The following is a 12,556-nucleotide window of genomic DNA, read 5'->3' as shown; positions in this document are numbered from 1 at the left end:
CCCTCTGGCACAGAGGCAAATCCCATCCTCTCCTTGTCCTTCCTCTTCTCAGGCACTGAGCTGCAGGCAGACACCAGGGTGGAGGAATCCCCCTGGCAGAACATTGAGGAAGAGGCCGTTTTGAGCGCCTCCACAGTGCAGGAGTCCAACGGGGAGGAAAAACCCCAGAGATATCCCATGAGGAAGGGCTCCAAATCCAGCCCAGGGTGCTCCAAGGAGGAAAAACCACCCTGTGCCAGGAAGGCAGCTGGAGCTTCAGCCAGAACTCAGACCTGGTGGTCTACAAGCAGCATCATACTGGTGAGAAGCACTACAGGTGCTTGGAATGTGGGAAAGAGCTTCAGCCACAGATCCCATCTGATCTGCCACCAGAAGATCCACACCTGGCAACAGCCACCCAAGTGTCTGAAATGTGGGAAGGACTTCAGTGATGACTCCAACCTCATCATGCACCGGAGCCTGCACACTGGAGAGCAGCCCTACAAGTGCAGGGAACGTAGGAAGAGCTTCAGCCAGAGTTCCAACCTCCTCTCTCTCCCACCAGCTTGTCCACACTAGGGATCAGCCCTACCAGTGCCCCAGCTGCAGAAAGAGATTCAGCTTCAGATCCCACCTGATCTACCACCAGAAGATCCACAGTGAGGAACAGCCCTACCAGTGTCCTGAGTGGGGGAAGAGCTTCTCCTACAGCTCTGCCTTGATTTCACCCCAATGGACCCATGAGTAGGGGAAGCCCTACAAGTGCCCTGACTACAGGAAGAGTTTTATCTCCTGCTCCAACTTTATCACCCACCAGAGGACCCATGTCGCATTATCCACAGTGACCCATATTGTGAAAAAACATGGTGATCCACATTCCTGGTGATCCATGTTGGGTGAAAACCTGGTGACCTATGTTCCACATGATCCACATTGGGCAGACGCCTGGCTGGTGGTCTTTGGGCACCTGGATGAACGCAGGGGAAAACTTCTATCAGGATGGGGACTGACATTGGAAATAGAAGCATTGAGGCCTGAACAGCAGGCCCTGTGCCAAAGTTGATCTCCAGATGAACCTTCCAACCAAACATGATATGATACTTGCATCTGCTAATTAGTGAAATATCAATGATCATTAGTGAAATATATAATGTGATACAAGTGTATTTATCTTTCCATGTTTAGGGGACAGTCAAAGCAATGAAATCAGATATGTGGCCTTGTTTGGAGGCACATCATCAAAGCCAACTCCCTTGGTTCCTTCTTGAGCCCTGACCAGGTTTTGGGTGGAACCCAAATGTTGTGGGTTGGTGCTGGCCAGATGCCACACACCCACAAAAGCCACTTACTCACTCCTCTCCACAGTCGGACAGGGGAGAGGAAATATGTAACAAAGGGTTCATGGGTTGAGATAAGCACCGAGAGACTCATCCCTCACCAAGCACCATCACAGGCAAAACAGGCTCAGTTTTGAGATATTAAATGAACTAACAGAATCAGAGCAGGATAACAAATAAAATAAGCCCTTAAAACCACCTTCCCCACAGCCCTCCCTCCTTCCCAGCTCTATCCCAGCAGCACAGGGAGACGGGGAATGGGGGTTACAGTCCGTTCATCATGTGTGGCTTCTGCTCAGGGAGAGGGGTTGTTCCTCTGCTGTGCTGTGGCGTCCCTGCCACAGGAGACAGTTCTCCATAAACTTCTCCAGAGTGAGTCCATCCCATGGGCAGCAGCTGTCTGCAAACTGCTGCAACGTGAGTCCATCACAGGGACAACAGTCCTCCCCAGACTGCTGCGATGTGGGTCACCTTCCCATGGGGTCAGTCATTCAAGGGTCTTTATTAATCACTACAGGCAATCTTTTGGACTAATTATTTGGTGCATTACTTATCCTTTTTTAACTCTTTGCTCTTTTGAACTATAGAAAATTATGCTTACTTCTTAAAGTTGTGTCTTTTGTGCTGACCCCATCAACTGGCAGAACAGAAATTCATTAGGAAGGTTGCATTTGTTAGTCCTCATGCTCAGAGTTTCTTTTCTTGGAGTTGGTTGGTTTTGGCGTTGGTGGCCGTGAGTCAGTGGTCACTGTCTGCCTCTGCCAGAGTTCCCTTTGACCCAGTCAGAGCTGATTTCACACAGTTGCTGGGTTGGGCTTTCCTTGTGGCCTATGAATTCTGCAATCTTTGTGTCCAGTCTCAGCGATCCATTCTCCTCCCCCAGCTTTGTGAACCTCCCCCAGGCCTGAGATAACACCTGGACAATTGTCCCACCCTGATCTTACCTACATTCCATGTGCCGGGTACCCACTGAGGAATATCAGACTATCAGGGGAGGGCAGGAGGGGAGAGGGGAGGGAGGATTCAGCGGTCATTGGTGGTGGCAGCTGCCACTGTCTCCATAGCTTGGGGTAAACTTTGTTTGACCGGTGATGTGCCTGTGAGCAGTTGCTTCTTTACGCACTTTGCCACAGTGGGAATTTCTGTGGGCATGCATTTCCCGGCATGTGCCACCCAGATCTCGCCTCTGCCAGGCCTGGAGTCAGCACCTTCCTGTTCCTCCTTTGTGTGCTCATCTCACGGCAAACCCTTCTGCGGCCTTGGCAGCGTTTGAGACGGGCAGCTCTGCTCCTCGGGTCCTTACACAGCCTGATCCATCACCCACCCTCGAGTGACCCCACACCTGCCCTGAGTGTTGGAGCAGCTCCAGCGGCAGCTCCACCCAAGGATTCATCATGGAAAGGGACTGGTCTCCTGTGGGAAGAGCTTTGGCCAGAGCATGGACTTGATCTCCTACTGAAGGATCCATGTTGGGGAGAAACCCTGTGTCTGCCCAAACTTTGTCCAGAGGCTCCACTCAAATTAAGATGCTTTGAAAGTGGAATTAAGCCATTTGGGGTTTGTATCAAGAGATTCTGGGGGAGCATGGAGCCATTTTCAGTGTGATTGTGTTGTTTTAAGATGATTGGTCAATCACTCTTGGCTTTTGCTGTGCACACCGATGCAGAAGACTCCCCTGCATCCCCATGGAATCCCCAGATCCTCTGGAACATTCCCCTGAACTCCAAATTCTCCCCAAAAAGCACTAAAATGGGAGGGTTTTACATGTCTTTTTTCAACTTATTTATTTTTACCCCTCTTTCAGGTGTTTTAAAGGGATGAAGAGGAATCAAAAGAAAATTAAGGCCAAAACAAAAGCATTTACATGTTGGCATTGTGTGAATATCCATGGAGTTGGGTTGGGTGGGTGGAAGAGAATTATTTTGAGGAGTTTCCACCCCATTGTGTCTGAAATCTTGGTCTTTGCTCCAGTCCGTCACTGTGAAAGACACCCACGGGCCTTGGAGAAGTAGAATTGTATTATTGAGTTGTAATTGTACTAACTGAAATAGGAGGAAAGGGAGATGGAACTGGGGAGGAGGAGGAAGGGGAGGAGGAATAGCAGGGAGCTCATGGATCCACGGCTCCCCACATCTGCAGCCTTCCCCAGCCTGGGGGCATCATCCCCCCTCTTGCCTCAGATATCCAGGGGGAACGGGGGGTGTCTCTCAGGATTTGTTTTATGTGAGGCAATATCTAGATTTTGCAGAACTCCAAAGCTGATCTGCAAATGCCCCTCGGGGGATACTGAGGGGATTCCAGAGGTGTTCTTGGTCTGGGGGCTCCTGGTGGCTGCAGCCATGGGGATGGCAGGGGATGTGGAATCCCTGGAGCTGCGTGGTGATCAGCCAGCAGCAGGGCAGGGGGAGCAGGAGCTCCCGTTCTGGGGACTCCTCAGGAGAGCCAGGGCTGGCAGAAGACCAGGAGAGAGGAAAACTGAGAGAGGCAATGTGGTAATCACAAATCCTCTGAACAGAGAGAGACATTGCTCTCTCCCAGGATTTTCCTGGGAAGCTGTGAGAAAGTTCAGAGAAGAGAATGAGAAACAATTCTTATCTCCATTTGCTGCACTTTTTGTTGTGCAGGTGTGGAATGTGTTATGGAGATTGCTTACCAAAGGGTGGTTTTTAATTGGACACTGGATGGTGTTTGGATCGATTGACCAATTAGGTTAAAGCTGTTTTGGACAGTCAGTAAGGGTTACAAGTTTCCTTAGAGTATTGTATAATGTAGTATAGCTTAATAAAGCAATTGATCAGCCTTCTGCAATCATGGAGTCAATGTTGTTTATTCCCTGTTCAGGGGACCATTGCCACGATAAGGTAATACTGGAACTGAGGGACCCCTGACAGCCCAGAGAGGGGCAAAGCTCACTGAGGGGTAATCTGGGAGAAGGAAAGATCCTGGAGAAGGCTGAACCCAGGGATTCCCTGGAGCCCCAGCAGTCTTGAAAGTGAGGAACCCTGGAGATGGGGGATCCCCAATACACATGAGACCCCCAGCAGGCCAGACAGAGGGAAACCAAAGTGGAGACACCAGATGGGGGCACCCAGGCAGGTGAGGAGGAAGACACTGCTCCTTTCCCCCTCTCCTCTACTCCATCTCCCAGCCCAGCATCGCCCCCAGCTGCAGGATGTCCTGACAGGGATGGATTTGGGGGATGTCCTTTCCCTTCCCTATGGCACGGAGGCAAATCCCATCCCATCCCATTCCCATCCCATCCCCATCCCCATCCCATCCCATCCCATCCCATCCCATCCCCATCCCATCCCATCCCCATCCCATCCCATCCCATCCCATCCCATCCCATCCCATCCCCATCCCATCCCATCCCATCCCATCCCATCCCATCCCATCCCATCCCCATCCCATCTCATCCCATCCCATCCCATCCCATCCCCATCCCATCCCATCCCATCCCATCCCCATCCCATCCCCATCCCATCCCATCCCATCCCATCCCATCCCATCCCATCCCGTCCCGTCCCATCCCATCCCATCCCTCCCTCCTTTATTCCTCTCCTTTCTCTCCTCTCTTTCCTTCTCCAGGCATTGACAGACACCAGGGAGGACAAATCCCTGCATCAGAACCTCGTGGAAAGGCCATTTCGAGTGACTCCATGGCACAAGCATACAACGAGGAGGAGAAGCTACAGTGGTGTCCCATGAGGAGCATCTCCAAACACAGCCCACAGTGCTCCAGGGAGGAAAGACCTATCCTGTGTCAGGAAGGTGGCCAAAGCTTCATCCAGAGCTCGGACCCGGTGGTCCTCGAGTGGTTTCACACTGGGGAGGTGTGCTACAGGTGCTTGGAACGTGGCAAGAGCTTCAGACGGAGCTGCTACCTGATCTGGCACCACAAGATCCACGTGGGGGAACGGCCCTCAAAGTGCTTGGAATGTGGGAAGAGCTTTAGCCAGAGCTCCTGTCTGATCCACTGTCGGAACCCAAGAAATTGCTCCGACTGCCCTGGAGGCTCAGAGACCTTGGCACGGAGTCAAAGACACCTGTGCCTTCGATTTTAACCCATAGAAACACTTAACCAAATTTGTGCGAGTAGTTACAAGCCACAAAGGTTTGAGTAAAATGCTAGTAAATTTATCACCGCGTGAAAAATGTAGAATTTTGAGGTTTTTAGAATGGGGGTTCAGGAAGCAAGATATAGAAAAATCTGAGCATGTCCAGTCTTTCTCCTCCTTCTTCTTTGCCTCCATATTCTGCTGTGATAGTAGCAGTTTTAGATTGGTTTAGAGTAGAGGCAAAGTGTCTAACATAGGTGATAACTACTAGAAAATTATTGTAAGTAATGTACACATAGTTTTTAGTATAAAAAAGATAACACGGCCCCAAAGCAGTCAATGTGCAATGAACCAATGTGCCAAACAGATCTCAGCAAGTCAGAGAAAAAATTTTATAAATAATAAAAAATAAACAACCTTGAGAATGAGAGCCAAGGAATCCTGTCTTCTTCAGTCTTGGAGCTGAGAAAAAGAGACTTTCTAACACCTCGGGGTCATCTTGACACCAGAGACCCCATCAACCCACCATGGGATAATTCACATGGGAGGGCAGCCCTACAGGTGTAGGGAATGTGTGAAAAGCTTCAGTGACCACTCTGACCTCACCAGCCACCAGCGCCTGCCCTCCAGGGAATGGCTCTGCCAGTGTGGGGAGTGCGGGAGGAGCTGCAGCCAGAGCTCCCACCTGATTCACCACCAGAACATCCACACTGGCCCTAGCAGTGTCCTGACTGCGGGAAAAGCTTCACCCAGAGCCCTGCCTTGACCTTACACCAATGGATTCACTGGAAAGGGAACCTCTGTGAGTGCCCCGAGTATGGGAAGGGCTTCAAACACTGCTCCAACTCCATTGCCCATTGGAAGAGCCATGCTGGATGATCCACAGTGAGCCCCATTGGGCAGAGACCTGGTGACCCATGTTCCTGGTAATCCATGCTGGGACTGTATTGGGTTTGTGTGATCAGGTGCTGGAAACAGGGGTGCTCCAGGGATGGCTTCTGTGAGGAGCTTCCAGAAGCTTCCCCCATGTTTGGCTCCTGTCCTGATCCACACCCAAAGGCGAGGGTAACTGTCATGGTTTGGGCTTGGTACAGAGCTAGTGCTTTCATGAGTATACTCTTTTTCTGGTGTCTGCTGTGAGATGTGACTAGGAATAAGCAAAGCAGGCTGTAGCTTAAACATAAAGAAAACTTTATTACTTAAACTACAGGAAAAGAGGGAAAAAAATTATAAGGGAAAAATTGAAAACTTTACAAAAACACTTTCTTCTTCTCCACTACTAAAATTTCTCAACTTGATACATTCCCCCAAATCACTAACTGCTCAGTCTGGCACTACTTTTTAGAATATTCAAATTTCAGTCCATAAAGAGGAGAGGAGTCTTTCTTGCACTATAGGCTTCTCTTGGAAACACGCTGAAACTTCGTGTGCTTTTATGTTACTCAGCACTGCCTGGAAAAAGTTTTTTTTGCTGCTTGTGACATTTTCTTTCTATGCCCAGTGCTCTCACTACTGTGTATGGACTAGAGCTGCTTTTAGGGTTGTCTTTTAAGGATGCTTTGTCTCACTCAAAAAAGGTACAGTCTCTGTTTTGGGACATCTGTCTCTCCCATTTTTTTCTAACTCTCTGGGGCCGAGGGGTCCGCACAATGAACTTTCTTGGTTCTGAGGCACTGCTTCTTAAATGCAGTCTCTGTGTTATAGGAATAAAACTGAGTTTATGGCTACACAAGAAAAGTCTAGTTAAAAGGCTACTCTAATCATGTCTCCCCACTCAGCCAGGCTTTTCTACATCTGTCGGGCTAGGTCTTTGTCTCATCTCATCTCTTATCTCTCTTCTTATTCAGCTCTGAGGAGGATTAGCATTTTTGCAGGGTCTCAATCGTGTAAGAAAAAGGGTTAAAAATTTCAGTCTCTGTCTGCCCCAGAGCTCCGGCACTCTCACACTCGGCACTCTCACACTCGCTGCTGCTCCAGCCAGCCACCTTCTCGCTGCACTCCCCCCCTTTCTCCTCCTGGGCCAGCTGCTATCACATTCGGCTCTCCCTCTCTCTCTCCTGGGGGGGGAGTGGCTGCCCGATGTCTCTTGGGGCTCCTCCACCCTTCCATCCTCAAGGGCCTCCTCACCTCCCATCTCTGTCCAGGCCCAGGCCTACCGCATGGCTGCCCCTCCCCCACCCAGCAGCAGCAGCTGGATGGGGGAAGGGAAGTCCGACCTCCGTCCCTCGAAGTCCCAAGAGAGCCTCCCAGGGCTGAAGCTCTGGTTTTAACCCCTGTGTGTTCTCAGAGGTGTGTCCAAACCCAACTGGCCACATCAGGTGCCAATATCAAAATCCGAGCACCCATTGGTTTGACTACAGCATCTCAGAATTCTCACTTCTTCCTGGTCAAACCACCACAATAACCCAGGTTCTGGTTCATGGATCCCTGGCACAGATCAAAGAGAAACAACAGTGATTGATCTGTGTTTGTAAATATATGTCTGTTTGGTTTGTTTTAGAACAGTTTCTTTGCCATGTAAAGCAGGTTTGGAGCCCTTTTTGGTTACCATCTCTAGCAATATGGAAGCATTAAAATAACACTTAGGAAAACTTATAAGGGAAAAGAAGGGAAGGATAAGAGTAGAAAGACACACAGGCACCAGCTCTGGACCCAGCAACAAAAATAGATTGCTGCAATGTCCTTGTCTTTGGTCTAAGTGATGGTCCCAGGATGGATCCCTTGGGGGCAGGAAAAGCCCCAGAAACACCAAGTTCTTTCTGAGAGTCAGCACAGGTTCAGGTTTGGTGAATGCCCAGCTCCCTCCTCTGGCGGGAGTTTTACACTGTCGGATGTCACGCTGCGGATCCCAGGGCTCTGATGGTTTATGGCCCCTTCTGAGATGCGGCCCTGCCTCTCCCAGCAGCGCAGCTGAGCCAGGTGTGGCCCATGGGAAGGGGTGCAAACCTCCAGCCCTCTGTGTGAATGTCCCGGGCCTTCCCCGGGGAGTTCCCAGAGCTGAGCCAGTTGTGCCAGGGAGGGCCTTGCCCTGCTCCAAAGCCCTGTCCTGTTGGAACGTGGCGGGACACAAGACAGATGATGCACTTTGGACCTGGTTAACATAAGAGATTGGATAACAGGCTGCCTTGGGAAAAACAAATGGAACTTTGAAAATTAGACCTGGATTGCAAGAAGATTCAATCAAACGGGTTTACCGGAAAAAGAAAATCCCATTAAGCTCTGCAAGGAAGAGATGTTGTCATATGCATACGTTTGTGTATGTGATTTTAACCTAATCATTGTAGGACACATTACTAGTCTCCCTGAAATAGTATATAAGGGTTTGAATCCCACAATAAAATGGGATTCTGATCACTGCATCAGCCTTCCCTGTCTCTCCATGGCCGGCCCTGTCCCGCCTGGCAGCATCTGCTGCTGATCGGCCTCTGCCCTTCCCTGGCTCCAGCCCAGCCCGTCCCGTCGGGGGCTGGCTGCTCACCCCCTGTGCCCCGGGCACTGCCCACGCCCGTGGCCAGCAGAGCCCCCTCTGCTTCTGCCATAGTCCCAGCCATTAACCCGGGACATTCCAGTCCCTCACAGCTCTGCTCCCCAAGACCCCAGAGCGATGGGTGGGGCCTCTAAACGACTCCATCCCACTGAAAATGGCTCAACTCCACCTCCAAACAACTCAATCCCACCTCAAAACTTTGGGGTATCTCCTGAGCCCAAATTACTCCCACTTGTGGATGTTCTTTGTTCACAAACTTCACCCAGTTGTTGCCATTGGGGAAGTGACAGTGGGCTTTTCCCCAAAAATGGAACACACCTGTGTGGGAAAGGAGACAGGTGAGGGGGTGCCTCCCCTCAGCCCCAACAGACCCCATCAGCCCACAGCAGGTTGGGGGCTCAAGGGACCACCCTGGATCCCCCATTCCCACCCCCTGTGCCCCACAGCCCCCACAGCACCGGCTGCTGGCTGGGGTCACCCCCACTGTCAGCCCCCCCGGGAGGGATGGGGAGTTGGGGGCCCCCCAGCACGGTTCTGCTTACACCCCCCCCTCCCCCACCACAGAACCCCAGGGATCAGCTCCAGAGATCCTGTGATGGGGACAGGAAGGGACTCCCAGGGGACCCCTTTGCCACTGTCCTCCCTCCTCCTACCCCCCTCCCAAACACCTCTCCCATCTTCCCTGTGCTGCTCCCCCTCTCACCCAAGAGCTCCTCACCCAGAGCCAGGGTGGGCTCCCAGCACCCAGTGTGGGGTGACACGCAGGGGACTCACAGGCGTCCCCATTCCTGATCCATCTCGGGGCTGATTCTGCCCCCTCCCATCACAGTACCCCTGTGGGTTCCCCCAAAATTCCTCCACACAGCTCCCCCCTAAGTGGGATCAGGGTGAACAGGGAAGCTTTATTGGGAACACTGGGAGCAGCTGGGCAGGGGCAGAGCGCCAGTGGGGCTGGGGGAGACACGGGATCCCCCCAAAATCAGCGGAGCGGGGACGGAGCGGGGGGTCCCGGCCGGGCCCGAGCCCACGGGGAGGGGCTGCGGCCACCGGCGGCTCAGGAGCTCTGTGGGCAGAGAAAAGGGGGTGACACCGGGCTGGGGGCCCCGGCGGGAGCGCACATACTCCGGGGGACGGGGGGACACGACCCGCGGGACCCGCCCTGACCTTCTTGCGCAGGGAGAAGCCGAGCCCCAGCGCCAGGAAGACCAAGCCCAAGACGAAGCCCCCGATGCCCGTCAGCATCTTGCTGCGGGCGGCGTCCGGCGGCATCTCTGGGGGGTCCGCAGGGCTCAGCACCCCCAAAACCTCTCACCAACACCTCAAGCCCCTCCAAGCACCCTCATACCCCTCCAGCCCACCCAAGACCACAAAACCTCTTTCCTATCCCCATCCAACCTCCCCAGTACCACCCAAGTCCCCTCCCCACCCCTCCAGGACCCCAAACCCCCTCCCAGTTGACACTCATCTTCCAATGACCCCCCAAACCTTTTCCCAGTCCCACCAGCACTCACCAACATCACTGCCAGTAGACTGAAGCACACTCAACCCTCATCCCAGCCCCGTTTTTACATCCCCAACCTGCTTCCAGCCCCTCCAGCTCCATCAGACTCCCTTCCAGTTACATCAAGCACCACCAGGATGTTCCCTTTCAGAAGCCACCAGGAAACCCTTAACTGCATCCCAGTCTTCCCAACATCGTCCAAAACTCTTCTCTGACCTCCCAGGCCATCCAAACCCTTCTCCCAGATACCCTCTGCCTCCCTCAAACTCCCTCCCAATTAATCCCAGCTACCACCAACTCCCCTCTCAGCCCCCCCAGTGCCTCTCCCGGTGCCCCTGGCACTTTGGGGGCCAGGCCATACCCCAGTGCCGCCTCAGGGGCTGCTCCAGGCTGACGTGCTCCACCTGGCAGCTGTAGCTCAGCCCGCGCCGGGGCGGTGTTTCCAGCAGCACCAGCAGCTGGTAGCTCCAGTCCCCGTTGGGGACCAGGTCGGTGGCCACCACGTGCTCCGAGAGCTCCTGCTGGCCCTGGAACCACCTCACCTGGATGGCAGCAGGGTAGAAATCCATCACGGAGCAGAGCAGGCGGCCGGGGCCGGGCTGGGAGCTCGAGGGGGGCACCAGCGAGATGGACACGCTGGGGGGCACTGGGAGAGTGTGGAGAGACACTGGGATAAAATGCGGGTAAAATGGGAGACACGGGGAAGGACTCGGGTAACACTGAGAGGGACCGGGGAGGGACAGGGAGGGGGTTGGAGAATGCTGGGGAGGGCACTGGGAGAGAGGATGGAAGTCTGAGAGTGGACCGAGAAGGACTGGGAATGGAATGGGAATGAACTGAGGGGGACTGGGAATGAAGCGCCTGGCACTGGGAGGGATTTCTGTGGCACTGGAAGGAACTGGGAATGAAGAGCGCGGCACTGGGAGGCATAGTCCAGCGCGGGGCACTGGGGGCTGCGGGTCTGCCTGGCAACTGATGAATCATCAGAGAGCCGCACTCTGATTGGCTGGGGCAGCTCCACGGGCCGTCGAGATGGACACGCGGGGGGCACTGGGAGAGTCTGGGATGGACTGGGAGAGACTGGGATGGACTGGGAGAGATAGGGAGAGCTCCGGGACACTGCGGGGTGGGCAAGAGCCCAGGGGAATGGGCACAGGAAGGGCTGACATGTCTGGGGTTATTCCCAGGGAGGTTTGAGGGGCTCCAGGGTCATTGGCAGGGCAGGTCCGAGGGTACACGCTCTGCCCCACGCTCACCTCGGCGCTCCACGAGGAACGGGGTGGACAACTCGTAGTTGTGTCGGCAGTGCCTGTCCACCGCATCCCGTCTGTGCTCCATCCATTCCGGGTCGCTGTTCCAGTACCTGGCAACCTCCTCGCCATATGGGGTGTCCCCCACAAAGTGCCCCACGTCGCTGTCGAAGTGCACGTACTGCTCCCGGTTGTAGATGAACCTCTTCACGAACCTCACCCGCTCGGTGCCGTTAATGAAGTGACACTCGGACTTAACCATCTCCTGGAACACTCCTATGTGTGCAGGACACAGGTCAGAGGGTGCCCCTCCAGCAGCCCCCAGCACCCCACAGCAAACCAAGATCTCAGAGGCAACCCCGGATCCACACTCTGGACGCCGTGTGCGCCACGTGCCACCCCTTGTAGGCCCTTTGTTCCCGCGGCCCCTCTTCCTCTTTCCCACTCTTCTCCGTATTTTCCTCCCCCCCTTTCATAACTCCTCCTGCCAGCAAGACCCCCCACATCAATTTGAGGGTCCCACCTCCCCCTTTTCCCTCCACTCCCCACCGTTCCCACCTTCCCTTCCCTTCCCTTCCCTTCCCTGCCCCCGCTCACCCGAGAGCTCCGCGCCCGCAGCCGGGGGGGCTCCCAGCGCCACCAGTGCCACCAGCAGGGCCCCAGCTGCCGCCCCTCGCCCCATGGCCGGGGCCGCGCAGGCTCTGACACCTCCCGCCTGCCCAAATTCCCCTCGCGGTGGAGGCTGGGGGTGAGGCGGAGCACGGGTGGAGTCCAGGTGAGGAGCTCTGGGCGCTGTGGGACCGCCCGGCAACCGGGGAATCATCAGCGCGGCGCGCTCTGATTAGCTCTCTAAATGGCTGAGGAGAGGCCCCGGGGCTGGAAGAAAAATCGGGAGAGATCCCCCTCCGAGAACCGGCACGGGCGCAACAGACCCAGCCTGGGCA

The 12,556-nt window shown here is 54.2% G+C and overlaps 1 protein-coding gene across 1 annotated transcript; it reads right to left on the bottom strand.

Annotated features, from left to right (window-relative positions):
* Window positions 1-9,883: 9,883 nt before the first annotated feature.
* LOC128945513 (class II histocompatibility antigen, B-L beta chain-like) lies at window positions 9,884-12,294 on the bottom strand (the record flags this gene model as incomplete). The annotated part of the gene is made up of 5 exons (XM_054289278.1): window positions 12,210-12,294; window positions 11,619-11,888; window positions 10,724-11,008; window positions 10,026-10,132; window positions 9,884-9,922 (listed from the first exon to the last, which is right to left on the bottom strand). Coding segments are annotated over exons 1-5 (786 nt in total), but the record flags the coding sequence as incomplete, so codon positions are not given.
* Between the last annotated feature and the right edge of the window lie 262 nt (window positions 12,295-12,556).

Source organism: Melozone crissalis, unplaced genomic scaffold (assembly GCF_028551555.1).
Source record: "Melozone crissalis strain CALT ecotype California unplaced genomic scaffold, PUWL_Pcris_2 ptg000066l_1, whole genome shotgun sequence".
Lineage (NCBI taxonomy): Eukaryota > Metazoa > Chordata > Aves > Passeriformes > Passerellidae > Melozone > Melozone crissalis.
Note: the sequence above shows the minus strand (reverse complement) of the source record. Positions and strands in the feature narration are given on the sequence as shown.